Raw genomic sequence first — 21,393 nt, forward strand, 5'->3', positions numbered from 1 at the left:
CAGCAGGGCACAGGCTTTTCACTCAGGCTAAGCCCCACCAAGTCATTTCTGATGGAGCTTGATTCAGAACCTTCAGAGAAGGTTTCCTATAGGTTAACACTAACTCTAGCACAGTAATATGCTTTTCACATACTCATTCACAGCACTGGCTGGATACCTCCTGTGAGCAAAGCATTACACAGGGGTGTGTCACAAGTTATAGATTAATTAACACCACATATGACTGCATCAGGTAGCATACAACCTTGTGGGGTAACAGTGCAGACAAGAGGCAGAATACGGGGCACCAACAGAGAGGAAACAGTATGGAGAGCACTGACAGTATTTTGCCTTTGGTATATAAATCAACAATCAAAAAATACTTGGAAATGTATATGAGGTGTTCTTTTTCACTTTTCATTCATGTTTGGACTCTGAATGTAGTTATTGTTCCAACTCATTTGCCATTAAATCAAATGCCAGGCTCTCCTTTTTTATTATGTAACTTTTCATATAAGAATATTTAGTCTCCATTTGAGGGCAGTCATTTTTGTGCCCCCCATTTTCCCAATCACATAGAGAAGAGACACTTTGTATTTTCAAGATGAACAAACTGAGCCAGCTACTAGAGCTCCCTGTAGTAGCCTGCCTCACTGCATCAAATGAAAGGTTATCAGGCAGATAGAGCACACAGAAGCACAGTCAAGGTTCCACCTAAGGAGAATACTTTTCCCTTTTAATTTCACAGTAATGAAAAGCTAGGCAAGGAACAAACAGAGCAAAGCTCAAAGAAGAAAAATTAAGTGTTTATAAGCAAAATCACTTCATATTAAGAGAGTCCGAGTTTTATTTAGCATTTTATCTGAGGTGCTAATGAGAGTAAAAGAAGAAAATAAAGATCAATCCCACATTCAATTTTAAGGAGTCTCGTGAGGGTGAAAGGACAAAGACTGGAACAACCCTGAAAGTATGAAACACCTTATGTTTATAATACACAAAAAATACTGTAAGGATTTCCTATCAAAAGGAGATAGTCTGAACATCACAAAGTCTTTTCAACCTGAAGACTCCAACACCCATTGTTCTTTGCTTTTTCCCAATTCTAACCTAGAACTGTACCCCACTAGGCTCTTGTCCATGGATTTTTCCAGGCAAGAATACTGGACTGGGTTGCCATTTCCTTCTCCAGAGATCTTCCCGACCCAGGGATCAAATCCAAGTCTCGTGTTTCCTGAGTTGCAGGCAGATTCTTTACCACTGAGCTACCTGTGATATTGGTCCTGAGAAACAAGTCAACTGGCCTAGTGTTCAATCAACATAATGCTACCGAAAAACCTGAAAGCCTTAAATCCATACTATACTACTTTTTTATTTTTTCAACTTTTTTAATATAAATTTATTTATTTTAATTGGAGGCTAATTACTTCACAATATTGTATTGGTTTTGCCAAATGATTTTTACCTCTTTGTAAAGAAGGGGTCAGTATATTACTTAGGATTTTTAAAAATGAAATAATGAGATTCACTCAAAGTTAATAAAATGAATCAGTGACCCAACTCTATGTACTCTCAAAATAATTAATTCTATCCAGGCTGCCAGGATAAACAAATGAATAAAAAATTTAGAAGTTTACATACAAGAAGGTATTTTCATAACTACAGACATCAAAAAAAACAAAAAAGAGCTTTAGATATGTAGTATTTTCCTAGAGCATTTCTTGAAACTGTTTACTAGTTATTAAATAAGTAAGAACTGTATGAAAAAGCAACCTAAAAATTGGTATTCAATTTGCTTAATATCTTTAATAATTCTATTATCTGTAAATCCTTCCACAAAATGTGTTATAGTTCTTTAGTTTACTGCAAACATATCTTAAAAAAAAGTCAGCCCTACAGTTGAAGCTATAATACAAAGTGTTAATTATTGGCACTATACTAAAAAAGCACAATGGAAAACATTTTATTTAAATAAAATGAGGATAATATTTTACTGGGGAATACATCCAACAATTCATTTTCTCTCCATATCTACATCCAATAGTAGTGTTTTATAGGCAAATTTTAAACACACACAAATTCTTAAAAAATAATGGAAGCCATGTTTTGCTCAGGGATACTATTATCCACATACCATACAGGTTATTTTATAGCAGATACTAGTCTGCTAAATTTCAGATGGCAGAATGCTAAGCAGTGAGTTGGGTATTGTCCAGCTAGTTGCTTCTCGTCATCCTGGAGAATCTGTCAATGTGTAATGATGAGACCATCTTGTCACCACCACTTCTCTTCTCAGAGGTGACTTCACCGTGATAGAACATTCATATTCTTAAGATGCAAGGCCTAGCAAAAAGCCTCCCACAAATCCACTGGATATCACAATGTTCTGTTTGACAAATTCTGTTGCCTGAAATAAAGTTTGAAGAAAAATACTCTGAATTATGCTACAACATTGATAAATCTTGAAAACACTAAGTGAAATAGACAAAAATAGACAATGCTATTATAATTTGCACTTACATAAATAGTCAAATTAATCAAGACAGAAAGTAGAACAGAGGTTTCCAAGGGCTACGGAGACAGGTTAATTATAGGAGTTACTGCTTAATGCTTAGAGTTTCTATGTGGAATAATGAAAAAGTTCTGGTAGTAATGATTACATGAAAGTGTGAATATATTTAATGCCAGTGAATTGTGCACTTAAAAATAGTTTAAATGGTAAATTTTATGTTTTATATATTTTACCATAATAAGAAAAAGATAACAAATTTTTAAAAATACTCTTAACTATTAAATCCAGAGCTGAGTATTATTTTTCAGATGTTTTCCTCAATTCAGTTAATATTCAGCAAAAATTCTTGTGTTCCTATTGCAGATACCAACCATCAGGCAAGATGCCAGCGTTGTCTGTTACAAACTGAAGGAGCCTAGAGCCCCCAGCCAGGCCCAGAAGCTTCTTGCTTCTGAGATAACAGGCATATGGACAGCAAAATTCTCACAGATAAAAAGAAATCTCCCTACAGTGTGGGCATAAATGGTCCATTCAGCAAATTATTGACACAAATGATTAATAAATTCCCACAGCATGCACAATGATATTTATTAACTATCAGTCCACCTACCCAGGAGGAAAAAATATATAGGATCAGGAAAATAGCACCTTGATAAAATGTTTAACCCAAATAAAATCATGAAGAAGGAATCAGACAAAGCAAGACTGTGAGATACTCTGCCTAGATACTTTAAAAATGTGTCATGAAATTAAGAAAAACAAAAAGCAGATGAGGGGACCATTTAAAATTAAAGGAGACTTCAAAGACATGACCACCAAATGCAATATGCAATTCTTAATTGGGGGGGAATATATAAAAATTTTAACATGAACTGTATATTAAGAAATACTATTCTATCACATTAAGTTTGGAGGGATTCATAAGCGTAATTGTATAGGAGAATATCCATACTCTTGGAACATATGTACAGAAGTATTAAAGAATAAAAAGATACAATGTCTTAAATAATTCAGGAATAAAAATGGTAAATCACACACAAAGCAAATGTGAAATGCAAACAATCTGGTGAAGAGTACTTGGGTATTTACTGTTTTTGTCTGTCAACTTTTCAACTAATATAAAATTTTTCAAAATAGAAGTTGGAGAAAGTAAAAGGACAGAATTAAAAGCAAAGGAGCACTCAATTCAATTCTAAATAATGTAAGAATAAAACAGACAAAATATACATAAAAATATTAATAAAACTAATATAGTAATAAAATATATACATTTTCAAACTATTCCACCTCAACAAAAAAAATAGGTAGCTTAGGTTAACAACTAAAAAACAAATGAGTGATTTAAATGGTGACTTGATCCCAAATTTTACTTAACACTCTAGACATGACCAGAAATACCAATCTTTTTTTTAAAGACCACATTCCCTAGTCACATTTTCTGCTGAGATCCATTAAAAAAAAAAGGAGCCAAAAATACACATTGTCTTACTTCTTCTATGATGTTATTGATTTCAGGTGCTGCCTTATTTGCTCGTTTCTTAATCTGTCTTTTTGCTTTGTTTACATCTTTTTCCACCCTCTTCCAGTCGATCTGCACATAGCCACTGTGACTGGCAATCTGCAAAAATGTAATAAGAACGGTTAATTTTAAACCAACTAGGTTGATAATACAATATATGAACATGTCCAACTCTTTGCAACCCCACAGACTATAGCTCTCCAGGCTCCTCTGTCCATGGAATTCTCCAGGCAAAAGTACTGGAGTGGGTAGCCTTCTCCAGAGGATCTTCCTGATCCAGGGATTGAACCCAGGTCTCCTGCACTGCAAGCAGATTCTTTACCGTCTGAGCCACTAGGGAAGCCCCTGTATGAACATTTAGATTTCAAGAAATGTATGAAGCTTATGTGTAACAAAGCATAATTTAGTCACTAATTTATTCATTAACACACACTGAGTGCCTATTCTGTGCCAGGCACTGTTCTAGGCCTCAAAGTTATGTCCAAGAACAAGGGAGACAAAAGTCCCCACCCTCAGAGAGCTTACAGTCCATTAGGGAAAACAGACTTAAGCATACAAAATTATTTAGATGTGATGAACACTATGTTAAGAAAAGTACAGTACTTAATAGCAAAAGATTCCAACTGTTCTATAATTTGATCAGGATTTTTGGAATTTAAGAATTAGCTAAAAAGGCAGAGACTACTGAACTTGTACAGCTAATAAAAAAAAAAGTACCCTTAATTAAACAGATGATTAATATAAGAGATCAGTAGCCAATCAGTTTTTAGGTCATTAAAGTAGCTTGATAAACTCTCTTCACTAACTCAGACTCTTCAGTCAAATTAAGAATACTTTTTCTGGTAACTGCTTTTGAAAGTGGAATATAAAAGAAGATATGCTCTATACAAATTTTATGTCATAAATACTTTTAATAAAACTACAGCTAAATGCCTACTAACCCTAATGTCTCATATAGTGCTACTGAGACACAGCAAAATCTGAACAGGAACAATAGCATGTGTGTAAGCCAGTACACTAAGTCATCCCTTTAAACAGTACAATCAACATGTAAAGAATCACAAGAGTAGTAAACAATTGTATACCATTATAAATCACTTCTACCAAGTTGACGCTTTCTTTGTAATCTCTTAATGCATCACTTTAAGTACGAAATAACTCAATTGGTAAAAATCTGCCTGCAATGCAGGAGATCCCAGTTCAATCGCTGGGTTGGAAAAATCCCCTGGAAAAGGAAAAGGCTTCCCACTCCAGTACTCTGGCCTAGAGAATTCCATGGCCTGTATAGTCCAAGAGGTTGCAAAGAGTCGGACACGACTGAGCAACTTTCACTCACTTTTACACATAAAATACTTCAAATTATAAAAATATCTGACTTTATATAAATAGGCTGGGAATCTTAGGTTCCATTTTCACTGTGAATGACTCCAGAGAAGAATCTATTTATCTCCATTTCTTCCTATATTTATTCACCTTATATCAGTTCTAACTCTAGCCTCAGCAAAACAGAGTGATAATCAAAGCAAATGGCAAGTGAAAGGTTTTCCTGGCAATACCTTACATGGTAATCTGGGTTACAGACACGTAAGTGATGATGAACCTTAAGGTCCCTCCCATAGACAGCAACTATAAACCCTGGTTAAAACACAAGGGCTCAGAATAATAAAAGGAAGCACATTTTAAAGAGGAGTTGAAACTTGTAAGAAGAGACCAATATAAGGTGACTTGCCCATTTTTTTTGGCTTTATCTTGAGGACAAGATGCAGTTGCAGGGTGGCTAAAAGCTGAATAGAGAACATGCCATTTTTCTGGCCTGAAGAACCAGAGGACAGAGCCCAGGAGAAGAACAGCCAGAAAGGACACAGTTATAGAAGGAAAGCCCCAAATTCTATGTGCAAATTATATCCAAGTCCTGAACCACACATCCATGGGGCATAACGAAGTACTCCGGCTAAGGCTAAAAAAGAAAAAAACAGATTTGAGCTACTCTCTACCACAGGTGAAATGGAGTTTGCAATTTGAGTCTAACCAAGTTAACTGCCTACTAAAATCAAAACATGAACAAATTTCAGAGGAATAAAACAGAATCCAGACTCTCCATGACATAACATTCCCAATGCTCAGGGATAAAATCCAAAGTTATCTGATACAATAAAGCAAGAAAATGTGGCTTAGTCTCAAAAGAAAATCAACAGATGCCAACTCTGAGATGACCCATATACTGAAATTATCAGGACTTTAAAGCAGTACCTCAATGAGGTAAAGGAAACTGCACTTGTAATCAATGAAAAGATAAGAATTATCATCAGAAACATAGAAAAATATAAAAAGAAATGAAAATTCTGGAATTGAAAAATATAATATCTGAAATAAATTCACTGGATAAATGGCAGAAGGCAGATGACACAGAATCAGTGCACTTGAAGCTGCTGCTGCTCAGTCGCTTCAGTCGTGTCCGACTCTGTGCGACCCCATAGACGGCAGCCCATCAGGCTCCCTCGTCCCTGGGATTCTCCAGGCAAGAACACTGGAGTGGGTTGCCATTTCCTTCTCCAATGCATGAAAGTGAAAAGTGAAAGTGAAGTCGCTCAGTCGTGTCCGACTCCTAGCGACCCCATGGGCTGCAGCCTGTCAGGCTCCTCCACCCATGGGATTTTCCAGGCAGGAGTACTGGAGTGGGGTGCCATTCTAGATCACTAGAAATTATACAATTTTCAAAAAAAGACCGAAAAGGACAGATGAACCTTATCAAAGAGCCTAACATGCATCAGTCAGAGTCATGTTCAGAAGGAAAAGAATAGGAGAAAATATTCAAAGAAATAATGGCCAAAACCTTCCTAAACATACTTAAAGACATTAACTTACAGAATCCAGAAGCTCAGTGAACTCCAGGTAATGATCTAACACAATTATGAAATAACAATACTCAGATGATGTGGGGGTTGGGGCACACAGAAATTCAATAAATGATAGCTAAATTCCCACATTCCATAATGGGAAGCCAACAGTTAATACCTCAAACTGAAAGATAAAGAAATAGCCAATTAATTTGGTTAGGAAAAAGGAAATAAATACCTTAGGAATCAGCTAATAGTTCAAACTGGTTGCCTCAAGAGAGGAAAAATGGGGAGGTAGAGGGAGGCAGAGGATTATTCTAATCTGTATTGAGCATTACACATGTACTTGACCCTCTGAATTATAGGCATGTACAACTTTAAAAAAAAAACCCTGAATTTAAAAGATTAATATACCAACTGTCTATTTTTTAAGATTGCAGTGTGATAAATATATACTGGAAAACACCTGAGCTTTAAATATAAGTAAAGGTAATAAAAATATGGCAGCAAGACTAAATAAAAGGTAATTAGCCTAAAAGCCGTTTGTTTCTTTGTCTTTGTTTCCTTCTATTGAGCTTTCAAGTCAGTCATATTTGTGGGAAAAACTGGTTTGATGCGGAGAGGTTCCGTCTTCTACTCAGGGACTTCAAACATTACGTGGACTAAACATGAAGTAGAAGGTGACAATCATAAAACATGGGTTTGAAGGGACTGAAATGGACTTCTGATCAATGACATGCAGAGTAGACTGAAATATATAATTCCATCTGTGAATATCCCAGGGAACTCTGCTTTGGTAGAGTATCTTTTTCCATCTTTTGAAACTTGAGTTTTCAAAACAGCTATAAAATTAACTATCTTGATTCTAGATAACTATACAAATAACTTAATTCTTGGTTCTATATAAACCAAAGTCAAAAATCTGCTTAAATAAAATTCTTTGTACAAATACTGGCATATTCCTCCAAAGGACTAAATTTAGAATATGAATAATTATTTATTTTTACCTTTTACAAGAGATAAGCAATTACTCTTAATAATACCATCAATAGAAAAATATGTATATATAAAATTTTAAAACTGTTTAGTAAACAACTGAAAATCTGTGCTTAATACATATGAATTCAGTCCTTCTGTACATCAAGCAATGACACTGGTTATTACATGATCAATGGCTAGGTGCTGAAGTCAGATTTTGGTTGCTATGACCATCAATCATTTTCAAAACCTGACAGATTTCTGTATCTTCAAAATTGTTGCTAACACACATTCCCAGAGATTTTTCAAGTTTAGGATTTATTATATTTGATCTTCAGGGAATGATATTTTGGGGAAAATATATGCCAAACAGACATGAATGCCAGATAATATCCTGATAAACCACCTCTAAGAGCAAAGCATTTTTGAACCTTATACTTAGAGGAACATAAACAGGACTAAAATTTCAAATCAACTTGCCTCAGAAATAGGATTATGAATTATTTTTTAAGACCAATTTTTCACTTTTTATATTATTATGGTTTCCTAGTTTTAAAAAACATGTTAGAAATTGCTAACAGCAATTTCCTCTGGGAAGGAAAAATGACTAGGAAACAGGGAAGGAAAGAGACTTTTTGATTTTCATATATTGCGTACGAATGTGTGTGAACTTTAAATATATGTTTTAAATTATCAGTATGAACAGGTTATACTATTGATGAAATGTTTATTTGTTAAGCAGAGGCAAGGACTGAAAGCTCTGACATACCTGAAGGAGAAGAAAGCCACCACCTACTGCAGTTGCTGCAAGTTTTCCAACTTTCTGGAACAAAAATCCCGCACACCTTTAGTGGAAGAAATGGCAAAGGATGAAGACAATCAATGATGTATTAAACTCTCTCTCTTCTAGTTTTCATTACTTTCCTAATAAAATCTTAACGTCTTCCCAGTTCTTTTGACCATGTTCCTCACCTGCTCAGAAACCCTCAATGTTTCCTTTCAGTTATACAGACTAGTCAAAACTGCACAGTCTAAACTGTCTGAGATGTGCTTCAAAATAAGGGATGAAGAGAAGGGAACTGACAGGGGAAAGACTGGCTACTGAAACTGAATGTGAGTACTCAAGGGTTCATTATACTCTTCCTTCTACAGTTGTATTAAGTTGTATTAAGTTGTATTGAAATTCCTCATAACAAAATGCTTAGTTTTATGGGGCTTTTTTTTTAAAAATATAGTCAAGATGTTCCACATATCTGGCCAACTCTCACTCTAGCCAAACCTTCTACTCCAATCCAATCAGTTTCCAAACAGGTCACCACTCTTGCTCAAGGTATTAATCCCCGTTTCTCGGGGTTTCTACCTCGCTCCACCTATCTAAAACTTTTCTACCCGTTAAGGTCCAGTAAGAGGTCCATCTTCACGACTATACTTTGGCCCACATTTCTCATGGCTCCCTTTTCTATTTCTATCTCTATATTAAACCTGTTTTGTCTCATCTATCCTGTAAGGATGTTAACCCATACTTTTTTGATTCTCTCCTTCAGTGAGTTCATTATTCCCTTCAGCAGTCCAGATCCAATGTGCAAAGGAATCTCAGATTTCCAACTCCGGCCTTCTGTACTGGGTTGAATTGTGTCACCCCTGAAATCTATGACCTTCCTACAACCTCAGAATGTGACCTTATTCGGAGTAAATTCATTGCAAAAGCAGTTAATTCAGATGAGGTTATACTAGAGTAGGGTGGGCCCCAAATTCAATATGTCAGAGAGACACACAGAAGGAAGACAGCCATGTAATGGCAGAGGCAAAATTGAGAAGATTTCCTAGAGGAGGAAATGGCAACCCACTCCAGTATTCTTGCCTGGAAACCCCCATGGACAAGAGGAGACTGGTAGGCTACAGTCCATGGGGTCATGAAGAGTTGGACATGACTTAGCAACTGAGCACCCATGTCTGCAAGTCAAGGAGTGTCAGGGATTGTTGGCAACCACCAGAAGATGGGAGAGAAACGTAACAAATTCTCCCTGAGCCTCCAAGAAGGAACCAACCCTGCTGACACTTTTCAAACTTCTAGTCTCCAGACCTGTGAGAGAATAAGTTTCTCTCATTTTAAGTTACCTAGCTATGGTGCTTTGTTATAACAGCCTGAGGAAACTAACACCCCTTCATAAATGGAAAATGTACGTTTCCAATTACATGACGAGCTTCTCTTGCCACCCAGAACCACATATTCAAAATGTCCCAAAGCAAACACCATCTTTCCAACCAAACCACCTGTTTGCTAAAGTCCCAATTTCTAAGTGATAGCACTATTCTTGAGGCTTCTCACCTCATGTTCATCTCAGACTGCCTTCTTCATCGCCTCTGGGGTCCAAATGATGGCCAATTCTATACACCCAAGTTTCTCTAAAACATTTGATTGTCTTCTTTCCATCCTCAAAGGCATCGCTACCTTGCTTTCAGATCACACTAATGACCCTCTGGCTGATCTTCACACCTCCCATCTCACCTAGCAGCCACCCATTCTGCTGTCAGTTTTAGTTTTTTTTTAGGATCAAGAACATATAACTACCTACAGCTAAACATAATTTCCTCAGCTTCCCAATCAAGTCCTGAATTGGTCTGAATTGTTAACTAGCTAACATCTTATTAACCATTCCTCCTTAACATATGCCACAATAGGACATCAGTTTTATACTCTAAAAAAATTGCAAACGTTTATTACGCTGAATCTAAAGTCATTGCAACAAATCACCTGTATAATATTAGAGTCCTATTACACAGCTCCTGGATCAACACCTGGCTATAATCCAAACATATGTGTCCCTCAGTAGGGGAGACAGCAACAAAGACTCAGAAAAGGGAGCAAAGGAGCCAAGCAGCAACCAGGTCTTAACAGTATCCTGGGGACTGTGCTCCACAAGCATGTCTATCCTTTGCTTGAATGGTATGAGAAACTACAATCAATATACTAATGTCCTCTGTTCTGTCTCTAGGCTTTCCAAGCAAACTTCTTCCAATTATGGGGCTTCTCACCAAGTTTGGCCTACAAGGAGAAAACACACAATGATTTAATCCTACTGCTCAATTATTTTTTAGTCTCTTTCAAGATGGGGCTCTAGGCCTGGACTCACATTAACCAATCACCCAAGGCACCAGACTGTGAGCTTATTTAAGTAGAAGGCCAGGCCCTGAATTGTGGGCATCAAAGTATAACCAGCTTGAGAAGAATCATCTGAATAACCAGGGCTCTGACCAGGCAACTGCAGGCTTTTTTCATAAGCAGCACTAATAAGTACACATCATGAATAAATACTGTACCTGTTCATCACAGAATCTTCACAGTGAATGTCTCTACCATAAAATGGCATTTATTTTAAAAAGGCGTTAAAAAAAAAAAAGGCATAAAAGAGCACACCATTGTTCCAAGGTGCAAATAAAACACAAATTAAAACAAACACTTTATACTTATCGAGTTTAAATATGTAAATATTTAAATTAATGTAGGATGAATTTAACCTAGAATCTAAGAAGAAAAAATGATTACTCACAGGTTAAGCACACCCACTAGCTTCAGAAATTCCCTAGGGTCATGAACATTTTCAAAATAAAGGGTCAAACTTCTTTCTGACCCTTGTTATTTGGCTAATCTTTTGAGTCTAAGAATAACAGAATTAGATCTACAGTAGCAATTATATAATCACGTGACCTGAAATGTTAACTGGTGAGGTTAATACTATTAACCTCTCCCCCTTAATGTACTCCACAGTATTATCACTGAGTAATTCCAACAAAGACCCAATGTTCTACAACTCTCCTTCTTCAAAGTATTATCATAATTTAAATTGGCCCACAAAATTAACAGAACCATCTGTATCATAATCAGTAATTTTTACTGAGAATTTTACACTGCTTTGCACAGGGCTGATAACCCTGGAGATTAGTTTTACTGTGGGAGTTCTCACAGGGTTTTCAACCGAACAAGTACAAATTATTTACATATAATTAACTCTTCTCTTCTATATTTTTTCCTCTTTACCCACTGGTACTGAATCAGATCCACTACATCTGCTAAATCTGAGAAGGGGGGAAATATGCAAAAAAAAAAAAAAGGAAGGATGAGGAGGAGGATGATCACCAAAACCCAGCAGAATCTGAGTGTAGATTACACTAATCATATCACCGAGAAAAGTCTCAAGGTACAGCTCTTCTGGGATTAACACTGTAAAACCACTGACTGAGTATGTAGTTGGCCCAGATACAAAAGGGCAGCAGTCAGGCTCCCAGTGAAATTTAACAAAAAAAAAAAAAAAAAAAAAAAGGATGTTCTCACCAGCCACTCACTCCACCCATTACAATCTGGGTGGCTACCGAGTATTTTTCTACCATAGGTCCGGAACTGTGGCCAAACACGCGATTCCACCAGTGATGTCTTCTGGCATACTCAGTTAAATCCAACACTTCGTAGGAATCATCATCACTTTCATATTCTTGAAAGCAGAAAACGAAAGCAACACATTTTCAGTCAACTGAAAGTTAAAAATGTCGTGTACATTTTCATCTGTTAAAATTCATTGTTACATTGGCATACACCTAAAAACGCCCGGATGTAGACAGTTTCTTAAACCCAATCTCTGAGACTTAGGGCCTTGAGAGTAAAGGGCCTAGCATCCCCTTCCCAAAGAGCTAGACACAGGTCTGGGGGGGCGGGGCAACGTCAGTTACACAACTGAGCAGTTACACCCCTACCCCAAATCTCTGCAGGGGTGGCTCAGTTTCACAGCAGGGTCTCCCCCAATCTCGGTAGGTAGGTCAGTTTCACAGCATGAAGGGTCACCCCCAAATCTCAAGTTCAGGGTCAGTGCAGGGTCCATTTTCATCAGTGGGAGGAAAAGGGGGGTCTTCCACTGGCCGAACCGGTTAGAGGCCCAGCAAGAAGAAATGACTTCAACAGTAAGACTTAAACGTTAGAAGACGGATAGGAAGGGAGGTGAAGGTAAGACAGGTGGGGCCGTGTTGAGGGCGAGGGTCCAAGAGGGGGAGGGGAGGTCTAGTCTAAAAGAGGTGCTCAAAGAGGTTGCCTCAAGAAAACAGAGCCCCCAGGATCCCTGGGACAGAAGGAAGAGGCGAGCCTGAAGCAACGTCGAGAGCTGTGAGCTGCCTCTAACATACTACTTCGGGCCCCGGCCGCTCACCTTGGGGAGGGGGGTTCCGGGTCGCCATGATACCGCCGGCGGCCTGTACTGAGGCGGTCCCAACCCGCCCGCCTCTCGCCCCTACTTTAAAAACCGCTCTAGGCCCAGGTGGAAGTCTATGGTCTCTTTTTTATCTCCTCCTCCTTTTCCTCCAGGCGCACAGTCCTGTCCCCGCCCCCTCCTCTAAGCGCAGGGCCTTCCGCGCAAGCGCAGGGCAGAGGGGCGCGAGGAGGGGGGAGGGGGGAGACAGGTTGGATACCAGCCCGCAAGGATTTGTGGGAGTTGTAGTCAGTTGCCCTCCGCAACACTGGTTTCCCACCCCTCCCCCCCGAGAATTTCCAGAAGCTAACTTTTGATATTTTGTTTCAAAGGGCCTCACTGGAGGGGAGGGGGCGTCACATGGTGGTTAAACGAAAACCAGCTTGCTGTTTGTAACACGGTACCAGAAAGAGGCTTTTAAAAAGAGATAAGAGAAACCCTCTTTCGAACCACACTTTTCAAGCAGTCAAAGGCTCACTAACCGATGGAAAATTTTTCTAACGCGCTGCTGCTAGGAATTGGAACCTTTTCATCTTCTCCACGCGTTTCCTGCCAGGAACCTGAGGGAGGAAGAGGGAAGCCCAGAAAATGACCTGACACGAGTTACTCAAGAGGACATAATTTTTAAACATCATTTTTGTTATTTAAATCTGACAGAGGAACGAGGATAAGTTCTTCACCCAAGAAGCCTCACGGGATTCTGTTGAATGAGAAACCGTGTTGAAAACCAAGCGGCTGACTCAGGTTCACATAAACTGGCCCCGAAACTTGTTTTGAATTTACGTTGCACCCGCATTCGCTGTACATTTAGAACAACCCTATCAGTATTCTTATTCTGAGAATATGGAAATGAAGAAAAATAAGAAATCCTGGTAGAGGCTGCATTACTTAAAATATTAACTTACATAATTGTACTTGGCTTTTCAAGTCCTGGTGCTTTAAATGCAAGGGTTGATGTCTCTCAAGTTCCTCAGCTTGTGCACCTCAAAATACAATTCTAAGACTGGCTGGAAATATTAATCTTCACTTTGTGTGAGATTACTGTCGTGGGCCATGTGCGGATTGGAAAAGAATATCCAGCCAAGAGGCTGAATGAGAGATGAATAAAGTTTACTAGAGAGGGACACACGATTACAACACATGTCGGTTCAAGGGAGAGCCCAACCCGTTCGCAGGCTACCAGCCAATTTTTATGGTCTCAAGATAGAAAATTTCTACTAGAAGGATGGTATTAGGTTATTGGTTAGCATGCCATAGGGAGAAGGCAATGGCAAACCACTCCAGTACTCTTGCCTGGCAAATTCCATGGACAGAGGAGTCTGGTAGGCTGCAGTCCATGGGGTCGCTAGGAATCAGACATGACTGACAGACTTCACTTTCACTTTTCACTTTCATGCATTGGAGAAGGAAATGGCAACCCACTCCAGTATTCTTGCCTGGAGGATCCCAGGGACGGGGGAGCCTGGTGGGCTGCTGTCTACGGGGTCACACAGAGTTGGACACGACTGAAGCGACTCAGCAGCAGCAGCAGGATGCCATATGGGCTTCCCTTGTAGCTCACCTGGTAAAAAATCTGCCTGCAGTGTGGGAGGCTTGGGTTCAATCCCTGGGTTGGGAAGATGCTCTGGAGAAGGGAAAGGCTCCCCACTCCAGTATTCTGGCCTGGAGAATTCCATGGACTGTATAGTTCATGGGGTCGCAAAGAGTCCCACACAACTGAGCAACTTTCACTTTCACTTTAGGATGCTATAGGGTGGGTAATCCAGTAGGTATTTCACCTACTTCGGGTCAGAGAACTGGCTGGTTTAGATCTGGAGGCTCATGGCAACAGTTGCTATGGGCTTTGGTCAGTTCCAGAGATTTTTATTCTGTGGACTGTGAAGAAGGCTGAGCGCCGAAGAATTGATGCTTTTGAACTGTGGTGTTGGAGAAGACTCTTGAGAGTCCCTTGGACTGCAAGGAGATCCAACCAGTCCATTCTGAAGGGGATCAGCCCTGGGATTTCTCTGGAAGGAATGATGCTAAAGCTGAAACTCCAGTACTTTGGCCACCTCGTGCGAAGAGTTGACTCATTGGAAAAGACTCTGATGCTGGGAGGGATTGGGGGCAGGAGGAAAAGGGGACGACCGATGATGAGATGGCTGGATGGCATCACTGACTCGATGGACGTGAGTCTGAGTGAACTCCGGGAGTTGGTGATGGACAGGGAGGCCTGGTGTGCTGCGATTCATGGTGTCTCAAAGAGTCGGACACAACTGAGCGACTGAACTGAACTGAACTGAACTGAACTGAACCTTGGTGGAGGGCTCCATACCTGTGACCTTGGTATGAAAGTGAAAGTTGCTCAGTCATATCCGACTCTTTGCGACCATGAACTATACAGTTCATGGAATTCTCCAGGCCAGAGTACTGGAGTGGGGAGCCTTTCCCTTCTCCAGGGCATCTTCCCAACCCAGGGATCGAACCCACATCTCCCGAATTGCAGGCAGATTCTTTACCAGCTGAGCCACAAGGGAAGGTATAGGGCTCCACAATTACATGTTTTGGAAACAAAATAACTTTCAGGGACATAACTTCTGAGGTCGTCACTGAAATTTTTTCCAAGAGTTAACACTTTTGAGTTCATAAACGACTTCCTCCCCATTGCCTCCCCACTCCCAGTGAGGTGCTAACAGATAAGAGAAATAGCAAATGATGGGCCACTGAAAGAAGAGAGAAAAATTACAAATCAGAAGAGCAAAATTACAAATTGGAAGAGGATTGACTGGGCCAATGACATCTAAACACTTTGATCTACTTCTAGCACTATCTGCCAACTACAGAAAGAAGTCACTTTCCTGTCAAGGCAATGATATTTAGCATCAAATGATTATGGAGAAAAGAGGGAGAAAACGGAAACAAAACACTGCTCTTAAGATGCCAAAAAATGAACTTTTGAATCTAAAATGCATCCTAAACATGTCCAAAAATGAATTAAAGGCAATTATTTCTGTAGCGCACTTAAGGGTTGAGAAGGAACTTTTTAAACACTCTTCCTTTTGTTTTCTTACAGTGATATGCCCTTGCCATTACCTCAACCAAGTTAGTTGTATAATTTATTTTACTAGTGTGAGTCTTTTCTTTCCCAGTACCAAAAAAGCTGTTATTTTGTTGGCTCAGTGATGAATGGTTTAATGTTTAACAGACTCTAAAAGGTGCTACGATCCTCCTGATTTTTTAAATTAATTCCTATTTTGAATAGGTTTTCTTTTCAGTCAGCACTAATAAGCATTTTCACTGTGAATACTGGTGTCTTACCTACCCACTGTGAAGTGAAAGTGAAAGTCGATCAGTCGTGTCCATGGAATTCTCCAGGCCAGAATACTGGAGTGGGTAGCCTTTCCCTTCTCCAGGGGAAATTCCCAATCCAGGGATCGAACCCAGGTCTCCCACATTGCAGCAGGATTCTTCACCAGCTGAGCCACAAGGGAATCCCAAGAATACTGGAGTGGGTAGCCTGTCCCTTCTCCAGGGTATCTTCCCAACCCAGGAATTGAACCAGGGTCTCCTGCATTGCAGGCAGATTCTTTACCAACTGAGCTATCAGGGAAGCCCCTACCCACTGTACTAAAACATAATTCATGTAGCCTCCAGTTTTTCAATGGGTTCCAAAAGTTTATGAGTAACTTATTCAAAATAGAGAACAGTTTCTATTTAATCCATAATGAAACTGTCATAAAACTATTCCTTCCTGATCTCTACCTTTCCTTACTGTCTTTGGAAACCTTAAATGTTAAAACATAATTTAGTCAGAATTAAGAAAAGCAAAAAGCAGACATAAAAACAAACAGAAGAACAATTCACAGTCGCTGGGCAATCTAACCTCCCCCATTGGCTACAACTAATCCCAACCCAGTGGAGCCCACTCATCTCACATTTGCATACTTAAAATACTCCAAGACTTAGACTCTAAGTGACCTTTCAAAGCACTGAGGTAATCAATTGCTGATGAGAAAAGTTTAGCAAAGCTGATGCTGCATGCACTAGCTTGTAAGAATATAAGCAAGTAAAAAGTTTGATAATATGTATGCACAATCTTATAGATGCCACTTCATTAATCCCACTAAAGACCAGTGCCAAAGACAATATAATAGTCCTTATGCATAAAGATATTCATTGTAGGGTTTTTGTTTTGTTTTTCATGATGAAAAGGAGTAGAAACAATAGGGGACAACAGAAAGTGTCCAATAGTAGATGAACAGTTATAGAAATTAGGGAATGTTATGTTTATAAAGATTAAGTGCTTAAGTAAAAAAACTTGTTTACCAAGTTGCACTGACCATTTTATTGCAAGTGAAAGTGAAAGTCTCTCAGTCGTGTCCAACTCTTTATGACTCCATGGACTATACAGTCCATGGAATTCTCCAGGCCAGAATACTGGAGTGGGGAGCCTTTCCCTTCTCCAGGGCATCTTCCCAACCCAGGGATTGAACCCAGGTCTCGCACATTGCAGGCAGATTCTTCGCCAGCTGAGCCACAAGGGAAGCCCAATTGCAAGTGATTTATCAATTTCTGCTAAAAAATGCAGACTTGATAAAATGGAGTAGATAATGTTGCAAACTTGATTCTAGCCTGTTGGCTATTACTAGACGCAAACTCCTGTGCCCCACACACGGTGAGGCCAAACAAACTGAAACATCAGAGTTCAGAGCAAAGAAAGTTTCACTGCAGGGCTATGCAAGGAGATCCAACCAGTCTATTCTGAAGGAGATCAGCCCTGGGATTTCCTTGGAAGGAATGATGCTAAAGCTGAAACTCCAGTACTTTGGCCACCTCATGCAAAGAGTTGACTCATTGGAAAAGACTGTGATGCTGGGAGGGATTGGGGGCAGGAGGAGAAGGGGATGACAGAGGATGAGATGGCTGGATGGCATCACTGACTCGATGGACGTGAGTCTGAGTGAACTCCGGGAGTTGGTGATGGACAGGGAGGCCTGGCGTGCTGCGATTCATGGGGTCGCAAAGAGTCGGACACGACTGAGCAACTGAACTAAACTGAACTGATGCAGAGAGAAGGTGGCTTGTGCTCAAAACCCCCAAACTTCCTGATGGTTTTGATAGGGATAGAAGAAGATAGTTATACAGGTAGCTGTAGAAGTCTCAGTGGGATTATAGATAGAGAGAGGAACATAGGGAACTTTGGAAGACCACTGTAAGTTAATGATCGCTCAAGAAAGCTATTGGAATGTTGTGGAATGAAGCTGGCTTGCTTAACTATAGAGTCATAAATAAAAGCATGAGATATACCCCAGGTCATTAAATGAAAGAAAAAATGTTACCACCCTTCTGCTGATTTGAATAAGCACTATGATGGTCCTAGTGTGACCTCAAAGGATCAGACACTCTCCTGCCCAATGCGAAGAAGGAGCTAATGATGTAAGCCTGATGGCTACTCGAAGAATAAGGAAGAACCAGTCTTTTTCCCCAAACCCACTTTCCTTTGATTATAAAAATATAACCCACTTAATCCTTAGGGTAGAGCCTGCTCCCTGCCCTCTTGCATCTCTCAGAAGTGGCCTATATTAATAAATCTACTTCTTACCTATCACTTTGCCTCTCACTGAATTCTTTCTGTGCCAAGACAGAAAAGAGCTTGAGCCTCAGTAAGTCCAGACACCAGGTGAGTGATTCTAATTAAAAGACTATAGGTTCAAGTCCCAATCTGGATTTAGACTGGGTTCGAGTCCCAATCAGAGGTGCATGGTTTCAGTTTAGGGGAAAAGTTTTTATGGGCAAAAGTTACCTGAAATTACTATACTCCACCTGGGTGGGAGCCTTAATTCCTGCAGAACTCAAAGTATTGTTATGTGTAGTCCTTGAAGAGGAATCAGGACCCTGCCCCAAGGCTGCACTATTTTTTTTAAGTTGATTTTTTTTTTAAACATAGTTTTATTTTTGCCCTGGTGGCTCAGATGGTAAAGCATCTGCCTACAGTGTGGGAGATCTGGGTTCTATACCTGGGTCAGGAAGATCCTCTGGAGAAGGAAATGGCAGCCCACTCCAGTACTGTTGCCTGGAAAATCCCATGGGTGGAGGAGCCTGATAAGCTACAGTCCATGAGGTTGCAAAGAGTCGGACACGACTGAGCGACTTCATTTTTATTTTTGCCTGTGCTGGGTCTTCATTGCTACCTGCAGGCTTTTTCTAGTTGCAGCAAGCAGGGACCACTCTCTAGTTGCAATGCAAGGGCTTCTCACTGCGGTGGTTTCTCTTGTCGTGGAGTATGGGCTCTAGAGCCCAGGGGCTTCAGTAGTTGTAGCACATGAGCTCAGTAGTTGTGGCCCTCAGGCTGCAGAGCATGGGTTCAGTAGTTGTGGCACACAGGCTTAGTTGCCCGCCCCCACTCCTGTTGGCATGTGGAATCTTCCCAGAGCAGGGATCGAACTCCTGTCTCCTGCACTGGCAAATGAATTCTTTGCCACTGGACCACCAAGGAAGTCCTGCACTATTGTCTCTTGATGTCTCCTCCCTTGTTTCTGCATCAGTTTCCTTCCCTGATTAGCAAATGTTTGAATCTGCCCTTTGGAACTCAGAGAAGGTCAAGGGGGATGAATGAAGCCTATTTCCTATAAACAAGAAATGAGGGACATGATAAGGATTTGTACCAGGGAGGGCTCCATAGAATCCTGCTTGTTTGAGAGATAAATGGTTATAAGATAGTGTTACCAAACCAAACTTGGGTCTGCTTACCTATGCCCAGTAAAACCAAATACTGACATGGTGAAACAGGAGGGAACTGGGCAGGTCACAAATTTTAAAAGAATGACATAGTTCAAGGACTTGACATAAACTGATTAGAATCAAATAGATCCAAGTTGAGAGACAGTCAACTTCCACTAGACCTTGAGCCTCATTATATACACATCAACAAGCTAAATGACACACCCACAGGCACCATGACAGTTCCAAGGCCAACCATAAAGGTGAAAAAGTGGGCAGTGGCTCAATTCCTGGAAATCCCCACTGGCTCCCCCAAATAGCTGGAATACTGTTCCCACTAATTAGCCTAAGAAATTACTCAACCCCATAAAAACTGACAATCCCATATCTTAGTGCCGCTTTCACCTTCTGAGCTAGCCCACACTCTGTCTGTGGAGTGTGTTTTTCTCTAAGTAAATCCACTTCTTACCTATCACTTTGTTTCTCCCTGAATTCATTCTGAGATGAGACATCAAGAATCTGAGCTTCAGTAAGTCCTGAGACCAGGTGTAATCTCGTGGGTTCAAGTCCCAATCTGGGTTTGGCCGTGTTCAAGTCCTGGCATGTGAGTTCAAGTCTCAGTCTGAGATGCACAGTTTCACCAGGTTGTGGTAGAAGAAAGTGCAGCATTTAAGTTGCCACACAAGTAGCTCAGGACAGCTAAAGCTCAGAAAGCCTGAACACCCCAGTGGGGCTCAGCAAAGCATTTTTAAAGGCAAGTGGAGGGTTGGACCATAAAGAAAGCTGAGCGCTGAAGAATTTATGCTTTTGAACTGTGGTGCTGGAGAAGACTCTTGAGAGTCCCTTGGACTGCAAAGAGATCAAACCAGTCAATCTTAAAGGAAATCAACCTTGACTATTCATTGGAAGGACTGATGCTGAAGCTGAAGCTCCAATACTTTGGCTACCTGATGTGAAGAACTGACTCATTAGAAAAGACCCTGATGCTGGGAAAGATTTAAGGCAGGAGGAGAAGGGGACAACAGAGGACGAGATGGCATGGCACCATCGACTCAATGGACATGAGTTTGAGCAGGTTCCAGGAGATGGTGATGGACAGGGGTGCCTGGAGTTCATGGGGTCGCAAAGAGTCGGGCGCGACTGAGCCACTGAACAACAGCAACAGGGGGAGGGAGGAGGAGTCCCAGGGCAAGTGATCAGCTCCTGCACAGTTCTCTGATTGGTTGATGGTGAGGTAACACGGGTTAACAGGGTAACTGGGGTCCTTTCAGTTCAGTTCAGTCGCCCAGTCATGTCAGACTCTTTGTGACTCCATGGACTGCAGCACGCCAGGCCTCCCTGTCCCTCACCAGCTCCTGGAGTTTATTCGAACTCATGTCCATTGAGTCGGTGATGCCATCCAACCATCTCATCCTGTGTCATCCCCTTCTCCTCCCGCCTTCAACATTTCCCAGCATCAGGGTCTTTTCAGATGAGTCACTTCTTCACATCAGGTGGCCAAAGTATTAGAGTTTCAGCTGCAGTATCAGTCCTTCCAATGAATATTCAGGACTGATTTCCTTTAGGATGGACTGGTTGGATCTCCTTGCAGTCCAAGGGACTCTCAAGAGTCTTCCCCAACACCATAGTTCAAACACA

At 40.5% G+C, this 21,393-nt stretch overlaps 1 protein-coding gene across 1 annotated transcript; it reads right to left on the reverse strand.

The window, feature by feature from the left end:
* Window positions 1-1,923: 1,923 nt before the first annotated feature.
* Window positions 1,924-13,067, reverse strand: FUNDC1 (FUN14 domain containing 1). The gene is made up of 5 exons (XM_004022019.5): window positions 13,018-13,067; window positions 12,156-12,312; window positions 8,592-8,667; window positions 3,978-4,106; window positions 1,924-2,383 (listed from the first exon to the last, which is right to left on the reverse strand). The coding sequence occupies exons 1-5, from the start codon at window positions 13,043-13,045 to the stop codon at window positions 2,306-2,308; spliced, it is 468 nt and encodes a 155-aa protein (XP_004022068.1). The 5' UTR covers window positions 13,046-13,067; the 3' UTR covers window positions 1,924-2,305.
* Window positions 13,068-21,393: the final 8,326 nt, after the last annotated feature.

The sequence above is a fragment of the Ovis aries genome, chromosome X (assembly GCF_016772045.2).
Source record: "Ovis aries strain OAR_USU_Benz2616 breed Rambouillet chromosome X, ARS-UI_Ramb_v3.0, whole genome shotgun sequence".
NCBI classification, from domain to species: Eukaryota; Metazoa; Chordata; class Mammalia; order Artiodactyla; family Bovidae; genus Ovis; species Ovis aries.

Excerpts from the sequence above, each read along its gene's own strand:
- FUNDC1 (XM_004022019.5), bottom strand. The coding sequence starts at position 13,045 with ATGGCGACCCGGAACCCCCCTCCCCAAG. Across the intron at positions 4,107-8,591 it reads GTGGCTTTCTTCTCCTTCAG|ATTGCCAGTCACAGTGGCTA; the intron begins GTATGTCAGAGC and ends ACATTTTTGCAG. Across the intron at positions 2,384-3,977 it reads TCAATAACATCATAGAAGAA|GCAACAGAATTTGTCAAACA; the intron begins GTAAGACAATGT and ends ACTTTATTTCAG.